This window comes from Oncorhynchus masou, chromosome 26 (assembly GCF_036934945.1).
Source record: "Oncorhynchus masou masou isolate Uvic2021 chromosome 26, UVic_Omas_1.1, whole genome shotgun sequence".
NCBI classification, from domain to species: domain Eukaryota; kingdom Metazoa; phylum Chordata; class Actinopteri; order Salmoniformes; family Salmonidae; genus Oncorhynchus; species Oncorhynchus masou.
The window spans coordinates 17,474,129-17,501,994 of NC_088237.1; the positions used below are offsets into that span (position 1 = coordinate 17,474,129).

The following is a 27,866-nucleotide window of genomic DNA, read 5'->3' on the forward strand; positions in this document are numbered from 1 at the left end:
CTTATTTCCATCTCTAGCCGTGTAGCATCCCTTCACTACAATCATTTTCAAGCTGGACTGAGTCTGTACAACACGTAGGCCCAAGCCTTGGGCCCATTCCATCTCCAAACTCACCTATTTTAACAAATCTGCAGGGAAACATCTGTTCGTCAATCTTGTGTTTCAAGGTGAAGGTCTCCTTGTTGTAGTCATTTTTCAGGCCACTGCAGAGAAATAAAAGATCAAATTAAATAAATATGGTACAGACAGTAAGGTAGGTTAATTATACAGTAAAGAAGTACACTTCACTGTACCTCTGCTCTCACCTGGACAGGAGTTCTGTCATGTTCTCTTCACTCATCCCACCAAACACTTTGAACTTCTTCAGGTTACACACGTGAGTCTTCTCATACTTCCCAAAGGTGATGCTCTGAACGATTGATGGCCGTTCCAATTTCAACATTAAGTACTGGAGGGAAAATAGAGGGGAGAATCTGATCAGCAGTCTCTCACAATAAATCATAATGCAGTGTCCGATCTATATTATCAACACATGACACTGCAGTTTTCATTCTATTGCTCTCCGAACATGTTTCACAACACTGCAGATGGCACAGAGAGCAGAGGAGAAGTGCTGTGTATACGAGCTGCTGCACAGTCAAACTATGGGACAAAGCTCTCCCTCGCCCTCCATTTGGCAAGTCTGACCATAACTCTATCCTCCTGACAAGTTTAGCACTAAAGCAGGAAGCACCAGTAACTAGATGAATAAAAAAAGTGGTCAGATGAAGCAGATGCTAAGCTACAGAACTGTTTTGCTAGCACAGACTGGAATATGTTCCAGGATTCCTCCAATGGCATTGAGGAATGCACCACATCAGTCATTGGTTTCATCAATAAGTGCATCGATGACGTCATCCCCACAGTGACCATACGTACATACCCCAACCAGAAACCATGGATTATAGGCAGCATCTTCACTGAGCTAAAGGCTAGAGCTGCCGCTTTCAATGAGCGGGACTCTAACCCGGAAGCTTATAAGAAATCCCGCTATGCCCTCCGACAAACCATCAAACAGGCAAAGCGTCAATACAGGACTAAGATCGAGTCTTACTACACTGGCTCTGACGCCCGCCAAATGTGGCAGGGCCTGCAAAACATTACAGACTACGAGAGCTGCCAGTGACACGAGCCTACCGGACAGGCTAAACTACTTATATGCTCACTTCGAGGCAAATACCACTGAAACATTCATGAGAGGACCAGCTGTACTGGATGACTGTGTGATCGCGCTCTCCGCAGCCGATGCGAGTAAGACCTTTAGACAGGTCAACATTCACAAGGCCGTAGGGCCAGACGGATTACCAGGAAAGTGTACTGCGAGCATGCGCTGATCAACTCGTAAGTGGCTTGACAGACATTTTCAACCTCTCCCTGTCCGAGTCTGTAATACCAACATGTTTTAAGCAGACCACCATAGTGCCTGTGCCCAAGAACACTAAGGTAACCTGCCTAAATGACTACCAACCCGTAGCACACACGTCTGTAGCCATGAAGTGCTTTGAAAGGCTGGTCATGACACACATCAACACCATCATCCCAGAAACCCTAGACCCACTCCAATTTGCATACCGCCCCAACAGATCCACAGATGATGCAGTCTCCATTGCACTCTACACTGCCCTTTCCCACCTGGACAGAAGGAACACCTATGTGAGAATGCTATTCATTGACTCAGCGTTCAACACCATAGTGCCCTCAAAAATCATCAATAAGCTAAACACATCCCTCTGCAACTGGATCCAGGACTTCCTGGCGGGCAACCCCCAGGTGGTAAGGGAAGGTAACAACACATACGCCACGCTGATCCTCAACACAGGGGCCCGTGCTCAGCGCCCTCCTGTACTCCCCTGTTCACTCATGACTGCATGGCCAAGCACGACTCCAATACCATCATTACATTTGCCAAAGACAACAGTGGACCTTTATACCAGGCTGTGTCAGAGGAAGGCCCTGAAAAATGTCAAAGATTCCAGCCACCCTAGTCATAGACTGTTCTCGCTGATACCAGACGTCAAGCAATACCGGAGCACCAAGTCTAGGTCCAAGAGGTTTCTAAACAGCTTCTACCCCCAAGCCATAAGACTCCTGAACATCTAGTCAAATGGCTACCCAGACTATTCACATTGCTGTGATCTACGCATAGTCACTTTAATAACTCTACCTACATGTACATACTACCTCAAATAACCGGTGCCACTGCACATTAACTCTGTACCGGCACCCCCCTGTATGTATTGTTATTTCTTACTGCTCCTCTTTAATTACTTGTTACTTTTATCTCTTATCCATATTTTTTGAACTGCACTGTCGGGTTAGGGGCTCGTAAGTAAGCATTTCACTGTAAGGTGACCTGTTGTATTCAGCGCATGTGACTAATACATTTGATTTGCCATGTTCACAGGTCACTAGAGTAGTAACTAGCCTGGGCATATCTGCTGCTGACCGGACAGGGCACCGAGTTGAACCCTCTGGGAGAGAGAGGGGATAGAGCAGTACAGATAGAACATTGATTAAATCTGCTTTCCGGAAACCAGGCAACCCACAATCCCTGGGAGACCCATGTTTCTACAAATCCTGTAGGTTTAAATGGCTGTGTGAGTGAGCAATAACCATCCACTACCAGAGTGCATCTGCTAGGCTTACTAATGGGTCCTCTGATACGGTTCCATCTTCAACAGTTTTCATCAATAATAAGGCAGATATATTGCATCTCATTAGGTTATCGCCTAGGGTGCATTTAACACAGAGGGATTATTCCTAGGCTTGGGTATATCGATCTTTCTTTTCCAAAACAGTCCTGTCACCTAAAAACATGGCACACTTGCTAATGAAAGACCCGTATCTCAATGCTTTGTCGATTCTTGTTGTCATAGAAACCATTATAAAACATTTATATGAAAGGACTCAGGCTTCATTTATGATTTATGAGGTATGGTTTTATCATTTGTTCAGTATAATTATTTTGAAGGCTCTACCTCTCAACAACCTCCCTCTCTTTGAAAAGATAAAAGCAGTTGATGAGAGTTCAACATTTTTAGAGAGTGTAACGTATTTGACGTAAACAGGTGCAGTGGAGTTTTGCCTCTGCCACAATTGAATGTCTAGCTTGGGTGGTTAAGACTGCCATGCTAAGTTTCCTCTTACAGAAAAAACAGTTTCAATTTCCTCTGCCCATAACCACAAGACAGTCAAACACGCTACGCTGGGCCACTTCCTACTCACAAAAGTGCAAGTGCAAGTCATTGGGGTCAAGACGTGCATACTAAAGATGTATTAGCTGACAACGCACGCTTCTATGGGGCAGAAGCTGTGGACTTTATGATTCTGGATGGCCAGATAGCTACCAACAGTGACAAGAAACTGCCAGGTGGGGAATCGTGACTTGTTTCAACTAGTTTAATATTTTTCTTGAACTATACCATGTCTTGTTCGAGGTGTTGAGACTGATTTCATGTCAATGCTAAAGAGGCTAAAATTCCCTAGCTAGCAAACAAACAAGTGTAACGATGTATTTGAGAAGTGTTCTTTGTGCAAATGTAATTATGTTTCAAATGCTGGAGAAAATATAGTTTACATGTTGTCAACAATCTAAGTCATCGCAGTCTTTTGCCCCATAGTTGAATGCGCGTCGGTTTTGTTGCTAAACAACCAACCCGTCTATTAGGTGCTCTTATTTAGCAGCCACCAGTGAAATGAGAACACGGGTGTTGTATGCAACTGGGCACAGGCCCTCTACAGAAGAGCCCCATCCCAAGACAGGCAAGGCACAAGGCATGGAAGGTGTGTGAGTGACAGGTAGGCCTGAGTATGAGACAGGTGTCTATGTGGGCGGGGCACGGCAGACGTTACCTGTGGAGGGTAGTTGCTCTCAGACGACCACCTGGAGGACTGGTCATTGGGTTTGTCCACCAAGATGTTTCTACATACAGAAAGGGAAAGATGGGAGAAAGGACATGTTTCAGCCAACATGCAACCATTTGTTGTGAGCAATGTAAAAGGACCCATGAGCACCACATGTGCAGGGAGTTCATAGCAGCATATCAAATTGGGAGTCAAATAAAAGCTAAGAGTGTATATTTTGGGGAAATAAAGGCATAGATTTTTAATCAATTTTCCATCTTAAAATTGAGGCAAAATACTAGCCTTGATTTCTGGTCAAACGGGAGGAAACAGGGTCTTAGAAAACATTTACCAGAAAAAGTCAAATGGATTCTCCTGTACTTTTGTATAGTTTTTAGCCAGTAGTTTTAAAAATTGCACTCACATGTGATGATACTGTAAGTGCAACACATCACTGCGCTCTCACTCGGTCTGCTGTTTGGTTATCTTGCTAAATGTCTCGCTTATGGCGAGGGGCTAAAAGCTCATTGGTTTAACTAATTGCTAGGGGGCTGGCCCACATGGGGGAAAATGGTGCAGCACAAGCTTCCAGAAAAAGAGTTCCTTTCCAACTAGGAATTTAGTGGCTAATTGAAGTAAGTGGCTAATTCTGCTCAAAGATTAAGCGTATATGAACTACACATTGACACATCTAGCCCAAAGCAGGAGGTTTAAGTAGTTGCCAAAGTACTGGAGCATGTCTTTAAAAGGTATTAGAAATACATCAAAACACAATAATAGTGAAGTTAAGAACTTATATATAAAACTTGTAATTCTGTTACCAAAAACCCACATGTCTAAAAATGTTAATGTCAAGCCCAGAAGAGAAATTAGAAGCTTTTTTTAACTCGTCCAAAAGCTCAAGTCACTTGCCCCCCACCCGAAAATGGTGTTGTATGATGCAAGGAACCACTTCACAAAATAACATTCATTATCATCACAGGTATTGACAATGGAAGGCTGCTGCTCTCTGATCCCATGTATTATACAGTACAGTGGTGACTCGTCATTCAGGGCAGAGCCTGTTTTGAGTCCCATTTTTTGCATGTTATTTTGGCATTAATGTGTCACATCAGTTTGCAAACAATGTAAAGAAATATATTGAGTTAATAAAACCGCATAGATATATGGTCTATTTTTGTTTCCTTGAGTAAGACAGCTCCAAAAAGCAGGTGTTTCAGCCCAGCTCAGTGCTTTCTGTGGTGGTGGGGAAAGCCAGCAGAAATTACGGAGCGTTGCGCCATGGTTGGCTCAGTATTCTGTCACTCATTGGGACACTGAGCTAGAAAATTCAAACCCCTTGGGTGCTGCCATTGAGTTACATTAGAAGTGCCCATCCATGAAGTCTCAATGTCAATGGCCACAGATAAAATTACTTCAAATCACATTTTATCTACAGTAGCTTTGATTGGACTGATCATGTCAACATCATACTTATTTATTTATTTCACCTTTATTTAACCAGGTAGGCAAGTTGAGAACAAGTTCTCATTTACAATTGCGACCTGGCCAAGATAAAGCAAAACAGTTCGACACACACAGTAACACAGAGTTACAAATGGAGTAAAACAAACATACAGTCAATAATACAGTAGAAACAAGTCTATATAGGGTGTGAGCAAATGAGGTGAGATAAGGGAGGTAAAGGCAAAAAAAGGGCATGGTAGCAAAGTAAATACAATATAGCAGGTAAAACACTGGAATGGTAGATTTCCAGTGGAAGAATGTGCAAAGTAGAAATAGAAATAAAAATAATGGGGTGCAAAGGAGCTAAATAAATAAATAATATAAATAAATACAGTAGGGAAAGAGGTAGTTGTTTGGGCTAAATTATAGGTGGGCTATGTACAGGTGCAGTAATCTGTGAGCTGCTCTGACAGTTGGTGCTTAAAGCTAGTGAAGGAGATGAGTGTTTCCAGTTTCAGAGAGTTTTGTAGTTAGTTCCAGTCATTGGCAGCAGAGAACTGGAAGGAGAGGCGGCCAAAGAAAGAATTTGGTTTTGGAGGTGACCAGAGAGATATACCTGCTGGAGCGCGTGCTACAGGTGGGTGATGCTATGGTGACTAGCGAGCTGAGATAAAGGGCGACTTTCAAAATCTTAGCTGGCAATCATCATCATGAATCAAGTTGACAATCTACTGGCAAATCCTTTTTAATCCTTGTCATATGAAGAGAAATTACATATAAAAAGTATCGGTGGTCATCGGCTATTGGACAAACATTACGCAACAAGTTGGAAATCACAAATTCAACAATGAGTTGTTTGGAAGGAATCAGTGGCTAACTGCAAGAATTGCAAAGCAATCATTACCTTGCTATTCAATGGAGTGGCAGTGGGCCCCAAGTCGAAGATTAAGGGTCTCTTTTCCTAGTTTAAAATGATAAACATTCAACATTGGTCATACGGTTAATGAAGCATGATGTGCTGTGCCCAAAACAACATAACATAGAACTGCAAAATCTGACTTTAGTGAGTTAAAGACAACTGGGAACTCTGGAAAAATGAGCTACGACTGGGAAAATACATTTTGAACTTTCATTCAACTCAATTGTGAAATTCGGAACTCGGACCTCTTTCTAAAGCTACGACCTGAAGATCAATGACGTCATCATGATTCACAACTTTCCCCGAGTTCCCAGTTGTCTTGAAAGCACCATAAATCCAGAGAATGTCAGACTTTAATGACAAAATTTGCCCACGAAGGACCGCCAAACCACCTTCCTGTTTAAGTGAGAAAGGCACATCAAGGTGAGTCCAAAAATGTATTGTATGCTGCTGCATAGATGTAATATGCCAGGGAGATTTGTATACTGTAGCTAAGACAGTAACACTAAGTGTATGTTGTGTAGTAAACTGTTAGTAGCCCAAGTGCCTCAGCCTAACAATTTGGTCTATTTTCACCTCTTAATTACACGGAATATTGTAAGAGCTTTCATTGTCTGCTTATATGTCCCCGTTATTTATCCTACGGTTGACTTGGTGTACAGGGAGAACACTAAGAACAGCCCATGTTCTGAATTCTGTCTCTGTAAATAACAAAAGTGCCGAGCAACTAGTTATTGACTTTGTCCGTCCAAGCTCGCTCATGAATGTCTTAATCTAAATTACGGATTGCCTCTTATCTGCTCGTTGTCCCCTTATACCATAGTTTGTTCATCTCAATTATCAGTAGAAACCACATCAGTTTAAGCAAGTCAGCCATATCAGCTATGGTTTTTTTAAGACAGTAAACGAGGCTGAATGAACTGTTTTGCTGCCAGACAAGGCTCCGCTAATAGCCAGATGTAGCAATGGTTAGGTGTTGGGACTGCTGTTGGGACAGCTTTATGTAGGTCCTAACAGTTTGTGGGCACCATTTGTCACCATTATAATTAATATATTGTTTAGTGGCTTTGCTGGCATGCATCCCACTTTTTTTTGTTGCCCCACCTAAATTTCAATGCTAAAATCGCCACTGATGCAGCATCTCTTGCTGTTGTGGCCTTAACCAAGGCACTTGCATCTTGAGCTGGCTTTAATGGCCATGTACTCTTGTAATCTCCAACCGACAGCCAGAAGAGGACATGCCACCCCTCAGAGCCTGGATCCTCCCTCGGTTTCTTCCTAGGTTCCTGCCTTCCAGGGAGTTTTTCCTAGCCATCTGCATTGCTGGCTTTTTTTTAGAGGTTTTAGGCTGGGTTTCTGTATAAGCACCTTGTGACATCTGCTGATGTAAAAAAGGTCTTTATAATTACATTTTATTTAATTTGATTGACTTAACCCCCCAAAGTGAAATAATGCAGACAGGCTAGTGTATAAAACACGTGGTCCGTCAACCTTACATCTGGAGAGCTCCTGGGGTGTCCAGGCTTTTGACACAACCCTGCTCAAACAAACCAGAGTCAGCATATCAAGGTCCTGTTGAGCAGCTGATATTTTACAAAGTGGTGTGCTCGAGCAGGGCTGGAGCAAAAGCCTGCAAACCCAGTAGCTCTTCTGGACTTTCATGGAGGATGGTTTACCATCCTGCAACATTACAATTACAACCAAATACTTTACGTTTTTTATAAGAGATCCCTCATTCAATTGAACAAGGGATCAAATTGCTAAGGCGGGTTAGGTAGCAGACCTAAATGTTTATCTATTTGTAAGGTTAAAATAGTCAGTGTTCAGGGGAGATCTTGACAGCATATGGGCTACTTGTCAATTAGTTTAAAAAATATTATTGGAATATCCTGTCAGAATTACATGGCCAGTATTGAACAGAGGAGAATCTTATCCAATTTTGAGAGCTTGAGACACATACGGTTTTACAACCGGAGTATGCAGTATTGGTTTCAACTATCAACTGCGTGTCGGCCATTTGCAGTTATACACGAGGGCCATTGGAAAGTTATTTTAGGACATCGAACATGACATTAATACATGCCGATAGCTAAATAGTTGAATAGTGAGATAGCCAACTGAAAACATGGTGTAGTTTGGCTGATTATCTTTACATTTACCTCCTGTGCAAATCCATCCCTCTCCTCTGGCAACAGCCCACTGGCACAGGGAGGTGATGCACACCATGACTTTTCCAGGATTTTCATTGCTGACCAAAAATCTGCTATAACTGGGTAAATAACTCATTAACAAGCAATGAATATCAACCAATGTGCACACGTGGCTAGGGTCACTTTGATCTCAAACACACATCTTGTGACTGCATGATTGAAAGACAGCTCGTGCCCGTCAATGTAGGCCTACAATAATTATACTCCGATGCGTTCTGCAGAGATTTGTAGGACAGTGGGTAACACATTGCATCCGGAGCCCCTGATACAATTCTGATCGGAGTAACCGAATTGTTTGATATTGTGATTTCTTCTTCTTTTACTTTTCCATTCAGGCAACTTAAAATTATATTATTCTTGTCCGATTATCTTTTTTTACTAGCTCAGGACAAGTGGACAAGCGTTAATGTCGAGCCCTGCACTCCCTCATGAGGGAGGATAATTCAAGTTCACATTAGTAACAAGTAAAAGTAGACCTACCAATTAAGCTAGTAGGTGTTTTTACTGAAATACATGTGTCTATGAATTAACTGATTAAAACTTTTAATCTACTTGTACATATTCATTCTTTTACATTACTTTGTATAAGGTAGTTGTGAAATTGTTAGATATTACTGCACGGTCAGAACTAGAAGCACAAGCATTTCACTCACATTAATATCTGCTAACCATGTGTATTTGACCAATAAAATTTGATTTGATTTAATACTGTTACTTAATCAGAGTAGACAAACCACAGTTTGGTCACCTACTGTCCTCCATTATGTTCAGCTCATTTGTTTTATTATTCTGTCATCTGGTTGCCAAAGCAAAAGCATGAAAACAGTCTGGACAACAAAAAGTTGAGTATAGTTCAGTTAAATTCAATAACATAGAGCACACTAGAGTACAGTATAATGTACTGTACTAAACTCTACTGTAATTTGATGTCTAAACTTGTGAAACATAGAAGTTTATGATTCGATCAGATTTGATCCAGTTCAAACCAACCAAATTTCGTAATGTTTGGGAGCAGAGCTCATTCGAATAGCCAGTGTGTAGAATAATACCTATATGTAATGAATGATACTTCATATTTCTACCTTTGTGTAGAATTATGCATTTCTATGTAGTACAGATCAGAGACCAATGATCAGGGTTCAGTGGTGTCCAGATTTCCATACCTTGCCTGTGCCATCCTGGGATATACGGTATTACTAGTAGTGCACAAGTAAATATATATATATATATATCTCTAAACAGAAATAAAAGCCCCAAAGAATGTACTTACCAGAATGCTATCAAAATGCTAACAAATACTAAACAATTCTCATAGCGGATGCTAGGTAAATGGTAATGAGTGCATGCAAATATTTATTACTTGGACAGGCAACCCAGCTCATAAAGTTATGCAAGTATCTCAAAACGCAGTTTGCAGCATGCACAACAACACAAATATTAGGCAGGGGATTTTCTCTGATGTGGTTACCAAGAAGCTTGATCTTGCAAGCTTAGTTAACATTAGCAAGTTAGCAACATTCACAAGTTACGTAGCAAAACCCAGCTGGAGAGAATTTGGCACATCTTAAATAGTTAATTGAATAGTTATAATATATATATATATATGGAAAACATTAGTGGATTTCATACAAGTGTAACTTGATCACCACAACTAAGTTGCGCTGCAGAAGTGACTCACCTTACAAAGCTCCCATTTTGCTCATTGTGCTTCTTTATAAACAAACACGCGTGACTGCCTCAAACCCCTGTTTTGCGAAACTAGTACTGGTAAGCTTCATAATGAAAAATGATCTAACATGCAAAATGATCAATGAGATCTGCGTTATCTATTGCACAAGTTGACTGGAGGGGTATTTATATAGCCCTAATATTCAAAGCCCCAAAAACATAACTTACCAGAATGCTAACAAAAGCAAAGGGAATCAAGGAGAATGCTAACTATACTAAACAAAAATATAACACACAACATGTAAAGTGATCCCAGAATTTTTCCTTACACACAAAAAGCTTCTCTCAAATTGTGCACACATTTGTTTACATCCCTGTTAGTGAACATTTCTCCTTTGCCAAGATAATCCATCCACCTGACAAGTGTGGCATATCAAGAAGCTGATTTAACAGCATGATCATTCCATAGGTGGCATGCTGATTGCAGGAATGTCCACCAGAGCTGTTGACAGATAAATTAACATTAAATTCTCTACCATAAGTCACCTCCAATGTCGTTTTAGAGAATTTGGCAATATGTCCAACCAGCCTCAAAAACACAGACTACGTGTAACCACGCCAGCCCTGGATCTCCCCATCCGGCTTCTTCACCTGCGGGATTGTCTGAGACCAGCCACCCAGATACCTAATGAAACTAACGAGTATTCCTGTCTGTAATAAAGCCCTTTTGTGGAGGGAAAACTTCCTTTATACAGCCATGTTAACGGCATCATAGCATATGTACCAGTAAATCACAGTGACATATGAAATACAATCACTACATATAAAATGTACATGTTAAATTATTAAGTGATGTGCAGTCGTATTCAAGTCCTGATTGGTCAATAAGCTTATTTGACTTGCTAAATAACGAAATGGACTGACCTGAACAGCATTCCTAATTTGCCCGGCAAATTGCCCGGCATTGGCCAGAGCAAGTTAGGCCTACTGATGACTGATCTAGTGGTCAGGTAGCCTAGTGGTTAGAGCATTGGACTAGTAACCGAAAGGTTGCAAGATCAAATCCCTGAGCTAACAATGTAGAAAAAATATGTTGTTCTGCCCCTGAACAAGGAACCCACCTTTCCTAGACCATCATTGAAAATAAGAATTTGTTCTTAACTGACTTGCCTAGTTAAAAAATGGTAAAATAAAAAAATCTCATCAATCATGGGGTGGTATTGTGACAGAGGCAGTGATACTATTGTCTTCAAGGCTGCAATTACAAAGGCAGACCGATATTTTCCTCACTAATGGGTCTTTCGACCAATCAGATCAGCTTTGAAAAATATCTGTGGGTAAGGAAAGAAGACCCATTTGCGGGAGAAAAAAAACATCTAAATTGGGCTGCCTGTATAAAAGCAGTAAACATTTTCAGCCAGTTCCAAACTAATTAGTGCTGACACTAGCAATTCCACTGTTTTTAAAAGAGCGGGATAATAGGGTCCATAAATAGCTGACTGTACAGGCATTTCCTATGATGTCAAGTTACCCAAGCAATACCATAGAAACATACTAGCTCGTTACCTAACATTAACTGGCTATACCCTTTGGCCTTGCACGAACGGGTACAGAACAATCAGACTAAACATGCCTACAAAAAGTGTAGGAGAAAAAAGTTATGTATGATTAGTTAACTATTTAGCTCACTAGCTAATATAAAAAGTCATGAGTGTTTTGGCTACTAACTTAGTGGTGGTGGCATGCTCGTCTAGTGTGCGTGCTCGCAAACTTAACTAGCTAGCTTTTTTGCCAAATCGTTAGTACAGCTGTTAGATAATTACCAGTATCGGCTTTACAGTGCATGGAAAGACGTCACACAGTACAAAAATAATAAATTTAGCTGGCTATGCGTGCATTTTGTTTACTCGAGTAAATCTAACTAGCTAACGTTATCCCTGTTGCCTAACGGTGGAGTAGTTAGCTCGCAGTCAAGCTAGGCCGCGGAGACACGATTTCGATGCACTGTGGCAGTTAATGAGACCTGCAGCAACGAAAACAAATACATAAATGTGGTCAACGTATGTGTGCATTACTCACTCTGGTAAATATGTGGAGGAATACGAGCTCCATTTAAAAACACTGAAGGAGAGGACTCTGTTCTCTGGAACGACCGCCATCTTGTTGCAGAAAATGACAAGCAGCAAAGGCTCGAGTGACAGCTCTTAAAGAGACAATACACTTTAATTCGATTAATGCGTTTGGTTACATCGGTCAAGTTCAATAATAGAGAAAACTGTTCAAAAATAGAGAAAACTGTTCAAAAATATTTATGAGGACATGATATTGATTAGTGACCCTGAAAATGTGCATGGAACACTTGCACCAAGTTATTTCAACCATGCTGCTGCCATATTAGTTATGCATTCGGCTTAGTGTGTGTGTGTGTGTGTGTGTGTGTGTGTGTGTGTGTGTGTGTGTGTGTGTGTGCGTGCTTGCCTGCGTTTGTGTGTATGTGTTATCGCAATAGGTTTCTCCTGACGTCTGTTTTATCTGCAGAAATAATATAGTTTATAAACTTTTAGAAACTATTCAGTATAGGCTTGAGTTTAGGCTTGTCTCATAATTGTTGAACGTTGAGACAATGGACAGCATCAATATAATTTAGAATATGTTTGTAATACTGTATCTCTCAAAGATATGGAACCGGTATTACCTCACACAAGCAAGACTGATGTTTCCTTCTGTGTTTGGTTTTCTTTATTCATTTTTAACATAGGCCCATGAATTTGACTTCCCAACCTGTTTCCCACCAAACTCCCAATGATGAGGATATCACATGATAATAGAGTCACTGCTTCATTCTTATGTCATCTTCCCTGATGATCTCAGTTCCTGCCTGTATGTCACAGGGCACATTACTCCTCATCACCCTTTCCCGTCAGCATAAAAGCCCCCCCCCCACCTCTCTCTATCATTCTCTCTCTCTCTCTCTCTCTCTCTCTCTCTCTCTCTCTCTCTCTCTCTCTCTCTCTCATCTCTCTCTCTCTCTCTCTCTCTCTCTCTCTCTCTCTCTCTGTGTGTGACTGTCCAACCTATGGGGCAATGGCTGTACTGATTCGATCTTGTTTTTGATTATTTGTGTTGGTTGTTTGACATTTGTCTGCACTGTTAGGAGCTAGTAACACAAGCATTTCGCTGCACCCGCTATAACATCTGTGTATGCGACCAATAAACTTGGATTCTATTTTTATTTGGTTTACTATTAGGCTATTATATAATTGCAATAACAATAATCTTATTATAAATAAAGCCTAATAATTGTATATAAATTACTGATAACAATAATAGCCATGACTTTCTGCGCGTCAACCAGGCTTTGATCATCCCATTTTTCTAAAGGACCATCTCCGTGTCAAATGCACACCGGGGAATTATCTCCAAGTGGATTGCCAGGAAGCTTCTTGATGTAAGAAATGCACGAAAGTGACATTTCTTCTAAGTGCACAAGCAGCACTTGGCACAGGAACCTCTTAATTTAGCCTAAATGGAGTGGAGAGGCACTTTTTATTCGTGACTTTTTTTGGTCCAAAGCACAGCTGACAAGGGATTATTGAGTGACAGTGAGAAGTATAGGCAATATTAAAGTATGACTCCTTTTGTAAACTATTGTGTTTCATTTTTCAGGCACTCACTTCAGTATTCGAACTTTGGTAAAAAATTATAGGCTACATGTTTATCATGATAAACATCTATTAACCTATAGACCTATGGACCAAGAGGTCAGTAGACACTGCATTGGTCCTATAATAGCAATACATGCACCTGCTCATCTCATTCCTGAGTCATGGTCATGTCGATGTTATAGCCCACACATGAGCTCATTTATGCGGGAAATAACTCACTATGTGAATATTTTGGAGACGTATACTATTATGTAGGCTAGCTTATATTATATGGGCCAGAACTTGGGACGCTGTAGTCTTTATTATACGATTAATGGCTCATTGCTGTTTACCGAGCGCAGTGGACTTCCCCCTGCCCATAGTGACTGCGCATGGACTGGATCACGTGGGAGGTCCCTTTAAGTTTCCATTGAGAGGCTTGGCCATGTCACATGATGGACATGATATAATGAAACAGCAGGAAAACAGAGACGTAGTGTACCCTGAGCTGATAAAAAAATCTACGCACTCATCTGCAATAGCACCCGCGCAATAGCCTCGGTGCAACTGGGGACCAAGTAGAGGACAGGGGCGGTCCAGAATACGTCCCCATCTGACGGGACATGTCTGTTCATTCGCGATTGTACCTACAACTATTAAGCACTTTTTGAAGGGGAAGATCCCTTTTAAGTACGTGTTTATTCCATACATCTACCAGTGAGTGGAGTCGGTGCGCATCTCAGGTGAGTGAACTTATTTATATAATGTCCCAGATGGTTGATACGCAGCTGGGTAGAGACATTGTTTCTCTATGCTCTGCTCAGCTGTCATTTCTGCGCGTTACCGCAGGTGCTTTCCGCGCGTTATTTTGGCTTTCTGGTGTTGACACAGCGGAGGAATCACATTGTGTTCTGTTTTCTGTAAGTGCGTGAAACGAAAATTCGCCCTGCTCTTGTGGCTGAGCAGATTTTTAAAACATTTCTGCCAGATGGGTTTTGCTCTCTATAGCTTTGCCAATGTCCGCATTCCAGTTTGTGTTGCGCAGATTGAAGTTGAAGTAAGCTCGACAACTGGGTCTTTGCTTTCTACACATTTGATAGCCTATTGCATGTATGCTGTTTAAAAAATAATGCATATAGGTCGTCCACCTCACCCATATCTTGAAGGATGGCACCGAAACAACACATAGACAGCTGTCCGGTCCAAGGCTAGAAAATACAAGCAATAAAATGTTTTGTTTAAACTAAAATTGAAGTCGTTACTATAGTCTGATTTTGCGTTGTAAAGACAGGTTATTTGGAGCTTGCGCTGACAGCGGAGAGGGCGGCATTTTCATAATTTGTGATGTTCAGATCTCTCCAATCGTCATCATTTACGCAACAAAAACAGAACATAACTATTCATCTTTATGAATGATATTCTATTGTGATGTAACATATTGGGTAGCAAAATCATTCATAACATGGTTAAAATGTATTTCTGTGAAATAATTGTACATTTATAGAATTAACCAAATACTAGGCTACAGCATTGTGATTGGGGTAGCCTTTATATGTCCGATGCATGGATACATTTCCACTGTCAAATCGGAAACTGCGTAGCTGTAGGACCGTCCGCCGTTGATTACATCTTATACCCCCCTGTTAGCCTACAGGTGGGGCCAAATCCTTTACCAACATGTTCTACGGTCCCTCTGTCGGACCAGAACGGGATGTTAGGGAAATGTGGCAATAACATGCGACGTCACTGCCTTGTACAGTAAGTATGTCGGAGTAGTGTCAGGGACAAATGAGTGAGTGTGCAAAGTATAAATACTGGGGAGCAAAATAAATAAATACAGTAGGGGAAGAGGTAGTTGTTTGGGCTATTTATAGATGGATATGTGCAGTGATCTGTGAGCTGCTCTGACAGCTGGTGCTTAAAGCTAGTGACGGAGATAAGTGTTTCCAGTTTCAGAGATTTTTGTAGTTCGTTCCAGTCATTGGCAACAGAGAACTGGAAGGAGAGGCGGCCAAAGGAGGAATTGGCTTTGTGGGTGACAAGTGAGATATACCTGCTGGAACGCATTCTACGGGTATGGTGACCAGTGAGCAGAGATAAGGCAGGACTTTACCTAGCAGGGTCTTGTAGATGACCTGGAGCCAGTGGGTTTGGCGACGAGTATGAAGCAAGGGCCAGCCAACGAGAGCGTACAGGTCGCAGTGGTGGGTAGTATATGGGGCTTTGGTGACAAAACGGATGGCACTGTGATAGACTGCATCCAATTTGTTGAGTAGGGTGTTGGAGGCTATTTTGTAAATGACATCACCAAAGTCGAGGATCGGTAAGATGGTCAGTTTTACGAAGGTATGTTTGGCAGCATGAGTGAAGGATGCTTTGTTGTGAAATAGGAAGCCATTTCTAGATTTAACTTTGGATTGGAGATGTTTTATGTGAGTCTGGAAGGAGAGTTTACAGTCTAACCAGACACCTAGGTATTTGTAGTTGTCCACACTTATAAGTCAGAACGGTCCAGAGTAGTGATGCTGGACGGGCGGGCAGGTGCAGGCAGCGATCGGTTGAAGAGCATGCATTTAGTTTTACTTGTATTTAAGAGCAGTTGGAGGCCACGGAAGGAGTGTTGTATGGCATTGAAGCTCGTCTAGAGGGTTGTTAACACAGTGTCCGAAAAGGGCCAGATGTATACAGAATGGTGTCGTCTACTTAGAGGTGGATCAGACTCACCAGCAGCAAGAGCGACATCATTGATATATTCAGAGAAGAGAGTCGACCCAAGAATTGAACCCTGTGGCACCCCCATAGACTGCCAGAGGCCCGGACAACAGGCCCTCAGATTTGACACACTGAACTCTGTCGGAGAAGTAGTTGGTGAACCAGGCCAGGCAATCATTTGAGAAATAGATATATATCTCTATCTATATATATATTTAATCCCAGCCCCCATCACCACAGGAGGCCTTTTGGTAGGCCGTCATTGTCATCGGCAGACTCAACAGCCTTGGTTTCTCAAATGATGGATATAGATGACAAAACACACATCACGATGAGAGACAACACAGCACTACATAAAGAGAGACATAAGACAACAACATATCAAGGCAGCAACACATGACAACACAACATGGGAGCAACACAACATGACAACAACGTGGTACACAACATGGTAGCAGCACAAAACATGGTACAAACATTATTGGGCACAGACAACAGCACAAAGGGAAAGAAAGTAGAGACAACAATACATCACACAAAGCAGCCACAACTGTCAGTAAGAGTGTCCATGATTGAGTCTTTGAATAAAGAGATTGAGATAAAACTGTCCAGTTTGACTGTTTGTTGTGGCTCGTTCCAGTCGCTAGCTGCAGCAAACTCAAAAGACAGTCAACCCAGGGATGTGTGTGCTCTGGGGACCTTTAACAGAATGTGACTGGAAGAAGGGGTGTTGTATGTGGAGGATGAGGGCTGCACTAGATATCTCAGATAGGGAGGAGTGAGGCCTAAGAGGATTTTATAAATAAGCATTAACCAGTGGGTCTTGTGACAGGTATACAGAGATGACCCGTTTACAGAGGAGTATAGAGTACAGTGATTGGTCCTATAAGGAGCATTGGGGGCAAATCTGATGGCCGAATAGTAAAGAACATCTAGCCGCGCGAGAGCGCCCTTACCTAACAATCTATTAATTATGTCTCCGTAATCTAGCATGGGTAGGATGGTCACTTGAATCAGGGTTAGTTTGGAAGCTGGGGTGAAAGAGGAGTGATTACGATAGAGGAAATCAAGTCTAGATTTAACTTTAGCCTGCAGCTTTGATATGTGATGAGAGAAGGACAGTGTACCATCTAGCCATACTCCCAAGTACGGCTAAAAGATGGCGCCAAAGAACATGGCTGACGTTTAACATTCTCCAAAACAATTGTGATATTTTGTTAGTTTTTTTGTGTTTTGTGTAACTTTTTTTTTTTAAACATCGTATTTTGTACATAATGTTGCTGCTAGCGTCTTTTATGACCGAAAATAACTTCTGGACATCAGAGCAGTGATTACTTCCTTTAACGAGTCCAACGAAAAGAACATACTGCTTTCACTGGAACGGGTCAGGATCCCCGTAATTTGCTTGAAGAACAGACGCAGGAAAAGGGACCGCAGATCGGGCTTCTGAGAATCTGTAGGCGAGCGAGTAAACTCTCACTGCCATCCGTTCTTCTTGCTAATGTTCAATCATTGGAAAATAAAATTGATGACCTACGATTAAGATTATCCTACCAATGGGACATTAAAAACAGTGATATCTCATGTTTCACTGAGACGTGGCTGAACGATAATACAGATAATAAAAAGAGCTGGCAGGGTTTTCCATGCACCGGCAGAACAGAGACTCTACCTCTGGTAACACCAGAGGTGGGTTGTGTTTGTTTGTCAATAACAGCTGGTACGCAATGTCTAATATTGAAGAAATCTCGAGGTATTGCTCGCCTGAGGTAGAGTACCTTTATGACAAGCTGAAGACCACACTATCTAACAAGAGAGTTCGCATCTATATTATTCGTAGCTATCTATTTACCACCACAGGACGAAAGTGGTACTAAGACTGCTCTCAACCAACTCTATAAGGCCATAAGCAAAGAAGAAAACGCTCACCCAGAAGCAGCGCTCCTAGTGGCCAGGGACTTTAATACAGGCACATTTAAATCAGTTTTACCAAATTTCTAACAGCATGTTACATGTGCAACCAGAGGGGGAAAAAATCATAGACCACCTTTTCTCCACACACTGAGATGCATACAAAGCTCTCCCTCGCCCTACATTTGGCAAATCTGACCGTAATTCTACCCTCATGATTCCTGATTACAAGCAAAAACTAAAGCAGGGAGTACCAGTGACTTGCTCAATACAGAAGTGGTCAGATGACGAGGATGCTACGCTACAGTACTGTTTTGCTAACACAGACTGGAATATGTTCCGGGATTCATCCAATGACATTGAGGAGTACACCACCTCAGTCATCAGCTTCATCGATAATTGCATCGACGACATCGTCCCCACAGTGACCGTACGTACATATTCCAACCAGAAGCCACCTATGTGAGAATGCTGTTCATTGACTACAGCTCAGCGCTCAACACCATAGTGCCCACAAAGCTCATCACTAAGCTAAAGACTCTGGGACTACAAACCTCCCCCTGCAACTGGATCCTGGACTTCCTGACGGCCCAGTACTTCACTGGAGCCAAACTTCCTGCCATCCATGACCTATATAATAGGCGGTGTCAGAGGAAACTCCACTCACCCAAGTTATAGACTGTTTTCACCGCTACTTCACGGCAAGCGGTACCGTAGCGCCAAGACTAGGACCATAAGACTCCCCAACAGCTTCTACCCCCAAGCCATAAGTCTGCTGAACAATTAATAAAATCGCCATCGGACTATTTACATTGACCCCCGCCCCCCTCCCCTCCCTTTTGTACACTGCTGCTACTCGTTGTTCATTATCTATGCATAGTCACTTCACCCTACCTACATGTACAAATTACCGCAACTCACCTGTACCCCTGCACACTGACTCGGTACGGGTGACCCCTGTGTATAGCCTCGTTATTGTTATTCTTATTGTGTTGCTTTTTATTCTTATTTTTTACTTCAGTCTATTTGGTAAATATTTTCTCAACTCTACTTGAACTGCACTGTTGGTTAAGGGCTTGTAAGTAAGCATTTCACGGTAAGGACTACACTTGTTCTATACGGTGCATGTGACAAAGTTTGATTTGATAAGGTGACTACCTCAAGCTCTAAAACCTCAGAGGTAGTAATCACACCTGCGGGGAGAGGGGCATTCTTCTTACCAAACCACATGACCTTTGTTTTGGAGGTGTTCAGAACAAGGTTAAGGGTAGAGAAAGCTTGTTGGACACTAAGGAAGCTTTGTTGTAGAGCATTTAACACAAAACCCGGGGAGCCTGCTGAGAATAAAACTGTATCATCTCCATATAAATGGATGAGAGAGCTTCCTACTGCCTGAGATATGTTGTTGATGTAAACTGAGAAGAGTGTGGAGCCTAGGATTGAGCTTTGGGGTACTCTTTGGGGTACTTTGTGGTGTGCTCCCTCTCCGGCCTCTAGGTCACTAGGCTGCACGTTCTGGCGCACACCTGTCACCATCGTTACGCGCATTATGACAATCACCTTGACTCATCACCTCCTTGATTACCTGCCCTATATACAGTGCCTTGCGAAAGTATTCGGCCCACTTGAACTTTGCGACCTTTTGCCACATTTCAGGCTTCAAACATAAATATATAAAACTGTATTTTGTTGTGAAGAATCAACAACAAGTGGGACACAATCATGAAGTGGAACGACATTTATTGGATATTTCAAACTTTTTTAACAAATCAAAAACTGAAAAATTGGGCGTGCAAAATTATTTAGCCCCCTTAAGTTAATAATTTGTAGCGCCACCTTTTGCTGCGATTACAGCTGTAAGTCGCTTGGGGTATGTCTCTATCAGTTTTGCACATCGAGAAACCGAAAATTTTTCCCATTCCTCCTTGCAAAACAGCTCGAGCTCAGTGCGGTTGGATGGAGAGCATTTGTGAACAGCAGTTTTCAGTTCTTTCCACAGATTCTCGATTGGATTCAGGTCTGGACTTTGACTTGGCCATTCTAACACCTGGATATGTTTATTTTTGAACCATTCCATTGTAGATTTTGCTTTATGTTTTGGATCATTGTCTTGTTGGAAGACAAATCTCCGTCCCAGTCTCAGGTCTTTTGCAGACTCCATCAGGTTTTCTTCCAGAATGGTCCTGTATTTGGCTCCATCCATCTTCCCATCAATTTTAACCATCTTCCCTGTCCCTGCTGAAGAAAAGCAGGCCCACACCATGATGCTGCCACCACCATGCTTGACAGTGGGTATGGTGTGTTCAGGATGATGAGCTGTGTTGCTTTTACGCCAAACATAACGTTTTGCATTGTTGCCAAAAAGTTCAATTTTGGTTTCATCTGACCAGAGCACCTTCTTCCACATGTTTGGTGTGTCTCCCAGGTGGCTTGTGGCAAACTTTAAACAACACTTTTTATGGATATCTTTAAGAAATGGCTTTCTTCTTGCCACTCTTCCATAAAGGCCAGATTTGTGCAATATACGACTGATTGTTGTCCTATGGACAGAGTCTCCCACCTCAGCTGTAGATCTCTGCAGTTCATCCAGAGTGATCATGGGCCTCTTGGCTGCATCTCTGATCAGTTTTCTCCTTGTATGAGCTGAAAGTTTAGAGGGACGGCCAGGTCTTGGTAGATTTGCAGTGATCTGATACTCCTTCCATTTCAATATTATCGCTTGCACAGTGCTCCTTGGGATGTTTAAAGCTTGGGAAATCTTTTTGTATCTAAATCCGGCTTTAAACTTCTTCACAACAGTATCTCGGACCTGCCTGGTGTGTTCCTTGTTCTTCATGATGCTCTCTGCGCTTTTAACAGACCTCTGAGACTATCACAGTGCATGTGCATTTATACGGAGACTTGATTACACACAGGTGGATTGTATTTATCATCATTAGTCATTTAGGTCAACATTGGATCATTCAGAGATCCTCACATAACTTCTGGAGAGAGTTTGCTGCACTGAAAGTAAAGGGGCTGAATAATTTTGCACGCCCAATTTTTCAGTTTTTGATTTGTTAAAAAAGTTTGAAATATCCAATAAATGTCGTTCCACTTCATGATTGTGTCCCACTTGTTGTTGATTCTTCAAAAAAAATACAGTTTTATATCTTTATGTTTGAAGCCTGAAATGTGGCAAAAGGTCGCAAAGTTCAAGGGGGCCGAATACTTTCGCAAGGCACTGTATGTCACTCCCTTTGGATCCTTCCCCAGTCGTCATTGTCTTTGTTTCTTGTCTGTGCATTGTTCGTGTTACTTGTTTTGTTAATTTGTTTATAAAAAAAAACACTCCCTGAACTTGCTTCCCGACTTTCAGCGCACATCGTTACAGAATCCTGTGTGGCTCAGTCGGTAGAGCATGGCGCTTGCAACGCCAAGCGTCGTGGGTTCGATTCCCGCTGGGGCCACCCATATGTAAAAGTAGTGGCCCCAGCCGACTTGTAAGTCGCTTTGGACAAAAGCGTCTGCTAAATGGGATATATATATATAATGCCTCACCAAAGGCCATTCTGAAGTGATATCGGGTCCGGGTGTCAAAACCAGAGCAACCTGGGAGCCAGTTTGTCGGATTCCCATGCCTTGGCAGGTTCCCCGTTTCAGCTGGCTTGACGGGTTTCCATACCTCAGTGGGTTCGATAGGTTCCCTATCCCTCGACCGAGGCAACCGGGGAGGTCTCAGCCGCCTCTTTTTCCCCTTTTAATGTGTTTCCTTTAATCTTGTGTTGGCCCTGCATTTCATTAATTCTGAGGGATTTTATTTTTGCTCCTCATGTCATTGTCAACAAAGTGTCACATTGGCCTAAATTCTGGACCACAGCTCAGTCTGCAATCCACAGCTATTGAGCAAGTTGAAGAGACTAAATTACTTGGTGTCACCTTGGATAGTAAACTGTCATGGTCAAAACGTATTGGCTCAATGGTTGTAAAATGGGGAGAGGTCTGTCTGTGATAAAGAGATGCTCTGCTTCCTTTTTGACACCACACTCCACAAAGCAAGTCCTGCAGGCTCTAGTTTTGTCTTATCTTGATTATTGCACTGTTGCATTGTTCTGTTCTTGCCTATTAATATTCTGTATTATGTCAGGTTTCATGTTTTATGTGGACCCCAGGAAGAGTACTTGCTATTATCACAACAGCTAATGGGGATCCTAATATAAAACCCCAAATAAACAGTGGTCAACAACAATCAGAAGAAATGTGAATGAAGTATGTTTGAGTTTGAGCAGGATTGACATTCCAAAGCATTGAGTGAGATTGAGTGTGGGGATATTCTAACACACATTTCAAAGGAGAGGTTCAGGGATATAAGCAGTTTTTTCCTCTGGAGGGTTAATGACTTAGCTAAACTACGCGCTGCACGACACTACAGAGGAAGCAGCGAGATTAGTGACATGTTTAAAATGGCTAGTGTCACTCAAGTACTGTCACCCAAGTGTTTGTGTGTGTGTGTCTGGTGTACGTCCGTGCTGAAACCGACATCGCAGTCTGCGTCACAGGCTATGTATGAAGTCCAGTGTTGACAGTCTCCCTGTTACAGGCCAAATGGGTCTGTTCTTGTCCATTACAACAGACGATTTCATTGAATGATATGTTGTTGTGTTTGTCTTTTAAAGCCACGGCTGTATTTAAAGTTGAAGCACGCAGACAGCTCCTGTGTCTTGGTAATTTGCAGCAGACTGCAATTTAATTCCTGTCCTCTTTCCCCTCCCTCTCTTCCTCCCTCTCTTCCTCCCTCTCCATGCGTCATCACTACTGGTGAGTCAACAGTAGCATGTTACTTGAAAACACTTGGATTGCAGACTGATTTGAGTACAGAGATCACTGAGGTTGGTGGTTTCGCTGTGTGTGGGATGTATTGAATTATTGCATTTCCTCAGGCAGGTGTGTTGTAGTCAGAGTGTTTGTGTGTGTTTCTAGTTATACATATGTCTCTGTTTGTATCTGTGTGCCTGTGAGTGGGAGACAGCTGGTTTTTAAACCAGCTGTTAAAGTTTTATTTCCGCTTGGTGCTTGTGGTTGTGATTAACAACTCCCTTGTGACGTACGTGTGTGTGTGTGTGTGTGTGTGTGTGTGTGTGTGTGTGTGTGTGTGCGCGCGCTCATGCAAATGAGCATGGATGGACTAGGAGAGGAAGTGACGCAGGAAGCAGCAGAAGAACAAGAGCTGCAGACATTAGGATGCACTGCTGCAGAGAAACGGAGGGAGAAAGAGGGAGACAGGTGGAGAGAGAAACTAGCTGTCCGTGCAGCACTGCTGAGATGCTCCATCATTTGCTCACAAGAAACAGACGAAGACAAGTTTAGTGTCTGTTTGAGTGCGTGTCTGTTTGAGTGTGTGCATGCGTTTGATAGCAAGATGTTAACCGTAACGTGGCATGGCATTTGTTTCACCAGAGCCCTCCTGGTTCCTGCTCTCAGTAAACTCTACTGTTGCCAGAGCTACAACAGCTCAAACACAGTTCTAAGTCTCTCTTGAACACTAATTTAGACTGTTCTAGAATGGAAGGGTTTTAGCCCTGAGGTGAGCAGCAGGCTCTAGTCTAGCAGGTTGATTCCAGAGCCGAGCAGTCTGGTGGATAGGTATGCATTGTTAGTGTGTCTGGGCTGGCAGAGTTGGCACAGGGGTGGCCTGGGGAGGGTGTGAAATGAAACCTCAGTAGGGTACTGGCAAACAAGGGGAAAAATCCTGCCTACACCTTTATTTTATGAAAATTAGACGTCTACAAATTGCCTTTATAGATCTCCCTTCCTTTACATTCCATATCAGTTATTTATCATTCTGACAATAACTGCAGTTGCATTAGGGTCTTTGTCAGCGGGTAAATGTTATGTGAAAATTATAAAACAACTCTGGCAAGGCTGTCTGAATGTGTGGGCTCGCCAATTAAGCATACTGGAATTTGGATGAGAGAGGGAGGGAGAAAGAGGCCGAGAGATGAATAAAGAGGTGGAAGAAAGAGCGAGTGAATGAGTGAGAGGGTTGGTTGTCAAGCTGACCGGCAGAGGGGTGGTTTGGGTAGGGACTGAGATGCATTTTCACACAGCAATCACATGAGCTGTACTTGGCAGCCACTATTTGCTTTGATTCTGTCCGGGAGAACAAGACGTTCTCATTCCGGAACCCATCCCGGACCCTGGCCTGCCATGAGGAAGTGGAGCAGTCGTCAAAAGAGAGAGCGAGAGAAAGCACGGAGCCTCATTCAACCCAGAGTGAGAGTTAGAGGGGAAGTGCAGAATGCTACGGCTAGCTAAGTAGGCCACAGGCACAGCGACTGTCACGTGAACGCTGCTGCAGCGTTAGCCATTCTCTAGTGTATGTGTTACCACAGAGTGGAAGAGAGAGTTCATCATTTACTGTACATTAGACCTAATGGGGTTGGCTATATATGGAAAAGCAAGGCAGTGACTAGCTTCGTCAGTGCTTCCAATATCCTGTGAAAGACAAATATCGATAGTCAAACTTTGGTTATTTTTTTTTAAAAGCAAAGGAAAATTCAGATGTTTCCTTGATGACCCCCCCATGACCACATGACCCTTGGATCTCAATAACCACCACACAGAAGTGGACGTACTATTGTTTCCTTAAAGAGGAAACCCACAGTAGGGGAAACGGTGCCACCACCCACGGCCGTTGTTATTGTTTTTGTTTTGTTGTCAAAGCAAGGCTGGGAAGCATCATGGTAAAAGGATTGCAGCTTTAAACACAGGTTGATGATCTCTCTAACTCACCTAGTTAAAATACAGAAAATTCCCTGAGAAGAAATCAAATGTTAAGGGATTGTGTCCAGTCAGAGAGGAAGAGGCTCCGTTCCCATCAAAATCTGTCTACGTGAGAATACAGCAATAAGCAGACCAAGTGGGCATTTCTTGTATAGAGGTCTATGAGAGAGGGTTGGATTTGGTCAATAAAATGTTGTATTGTTAATTTGCTAAATGAGATTTATTTAATCCCATAAAAGTTTTTGTAATGTTAAGGTTGTTCCGGATGTATTGATATACACTGAGTGTACAAAACACTAATATTGAGTTGCACCCCCTTTTGCCCTCACAATTTGTCAGGGCATGGACTCTACAAGGTATCGAAAGCGTTCCACAGGGATGCTGGCCCATGTTGACTCCCATGCTTCCCAAAGTTGTGTCAAGTTGGCTAGATGTCCTTTGGGTGGTGGACCATTCTTGATACACACAGGAAACTGTTGAGCGTGAAAAACCCAGCAGCGTTGCAGTTCTTGACACACTCAAACTGGTGCACCTGGCACCTACAACCATACCCTGTTCAAAGGCACTTCAATATTTTGTCTTGTCAATTCACCCTCTGAATGGCACATACATTCCATGTCTCAATTGTCTCAAGGCTTAAAAATCTTTCTTTGACCTGTCTCATCCCCTTTGTCTACATTGATTTGAAGTGACATCAGTAAGGGATCATAGCTTTCACCTGGTCAGTCTATGTCATTGAAAGAGCGGGTTTTACTGATGTTTTGTACACTCAAATATTTGATATCAGAGTTGTCTTTTGTTCACACGAGTATCTGGCCAAACAATGTGCTAGAATGTTCCCACCTGATCTCACCTCCTCCCACCTGCCTTTCAGTCTTTACGACAACGACTTCCATTGTTAGGGCAGAGACAAGAGCATTTCGACATTATATAGATTATCTCTTGTCCAGTTCTTCTCTGAAGTCACAGGAAATGAGGTCATCACTTCACTCTAGCCTGGTGGTGAAACAGTGCTCCCTGCTCTAATTTTCAGCTATCCATCACCACACTGACACTCTCTCACCCATCAACAAGTCACACCACTACTGTAAGGAAGATAGCACTATCCCTCTCTTGTGTGAGGATCTAACATCCAGAGGTAGAGAGAAAGAGGGAGAGAGAGGGAACAGGAAAGAGACAGAGCACAAACAAATAAAGCAACAGATCGATGGAAGCCCATTTTGGGGCCCCTGCTGTCAACAGACAGGGCTTGTATTTGCATTTGGATTTATTCCCTGTTCTGTCTCTGAGCACCCGTCTCTTGAGTGCTACTGCTGCTGCTGGGAGATTGACCCCCAGGCTGTCATCTGTCTTTGTCTGACTGGAGGAGGCCTCTCTCTCTCTCTCTGATTCGCTCGCTCGCTCTCACTCTCTCTCCACGGAGCTGTGTCGTCTCCCAGTGACTACATGAAATGTGATGACTGTGGAGGGCTTTGGTTCCCAGTATGAGATGGAAACAGGGTTACATGGGGATAGAAACTGGTACACTGAGGATTAGGATTCCCAGGAAGATGTATTAAACTCTTGTTCTGGACTAATTGATGGTGATAGTGGGTCTCTCACACACACACACACAAACACACACACACATTTCCTCAAATCCAGGATCATTACATTCGTCCCACCCATTTCCAGGCGTAACTGGCCTAGATTGATGAGTGACTGGCCTAGATTGATGAAAATGGACCTGGTACACTTACCATTTTAAGACTTTTCTCTGCTTCTACCCAAGCAAGGTTTTCCAAAAAGTTCCACTGAGTCTAACCATTTAAGTGCTATGTGCAAGTCTATGAAATTATATTTGGCTTAGCTTTACAAAGTTGTTTGATGTTTTGTGCCAAATGTAAAATGTGGGTGTAACCGCCGTCGTTGGTGGAAGAAGAGGAGGAGGACCAAGGTGTAGCGTGGTATGTGTCCATATTTATTAAATGAACACGGAAATAACAAAACTAACAAAGAGAACAACCGAAAACAGCACTGGCTGGTGCAGACACACAACAGAAAACAGAAAATAATCACCCACAAAACACAAGTGAAAAAAGGCTACCTAAGTATGATTCTCAATCAGAGACAACTAACGACACCTGCCTCTGATTGAGAACCATACCAGGCCAAAACGCAAAACACAACATAGAAAAACGAACATAGACAACCCACCCAACTCACGCCTTGACCATACTAAAACAAAGACATAATAAAATAACTAAGGTCAGAACGTGACAGTGGGATAAAAGGATAACATTTGTGCATATACAGTACCAGTCAAAAGTTTGGACACCTACTCATTCCAGTATTTTACATTATTTGTACTATTTTCTACATTGTAGAATAATAGTGAAGACAGCAAACTATGAAATTACACATGGAATTATGTAGTAACTAAAGAAAGTGCTAAACAAATCAAAATATATTTGAGATTCTTCAAAGTTGCCACCCTTTTCCTTGATGACAGCTTTGCACACTCTTGGCATTCTCTCAAGTCACCTGGAATGCATTTCAATTAACAGGTGTGCCTTGTTAAAAGTTAATTTGTTGAATTTCTTTCCTTTTTAATGCGTTTTAGTCAATCAGTTGTGTTGTGACAAGGTAGGGGTGGTATACAGAAGATAGCCCTATTTGGTAAAAAAACAAGTCCATATTATGGCAATAACCTGCTCAAACAAGCTAAGAGAA

The 27,866-nt window shown here is 42.3% G+C and overlaps 1 protein-coding gene across 6 annotated transcripts in view; it reads right to left on the bottom strand.

Annotated features, from left to right (window-relative positions):
* Positions 1–12,304, bottom strand: part of LOC135514910 (muskelin-like) — a 34,747-nt gene extending 22,443 nt beyond the window's left edge. For 4 of the 6 annotated variants that reach the window (XM_064938628.1, XM_064938627.1, XM_064938626.1 and 1 more), the window contains exons 1-4: positions 12,205–12,304; positions 3,892–3,961; positions 306–448; positions 115–203 (exon numbers count right to left, since the gene is read on the bottom strand). In XM_064938628.1, the coding sequence (XP_064794700.1) occupies positions 115–203; positions 306–448; positions 3,892–3,961; positions 12,205–12,284 (382 nt within the window). In that variant the 5' untranslated portion in view covers positions 12,285–12,304. Of the gene's footprint in view, positions 1–114; positions 204–305; positions 449–3,891; positions 3,962–6,232; positions 6,290–8,406; positions 8,507–12,204 lie in introns of those variants that run through there. The other 2 variants (XM_064938629.1, XM_064938630.1) reach the window with 2 other exon arrangements.
* Between the last annotated feature and the right edge of the window lie 15,562 nt (positions 12,305–27,866).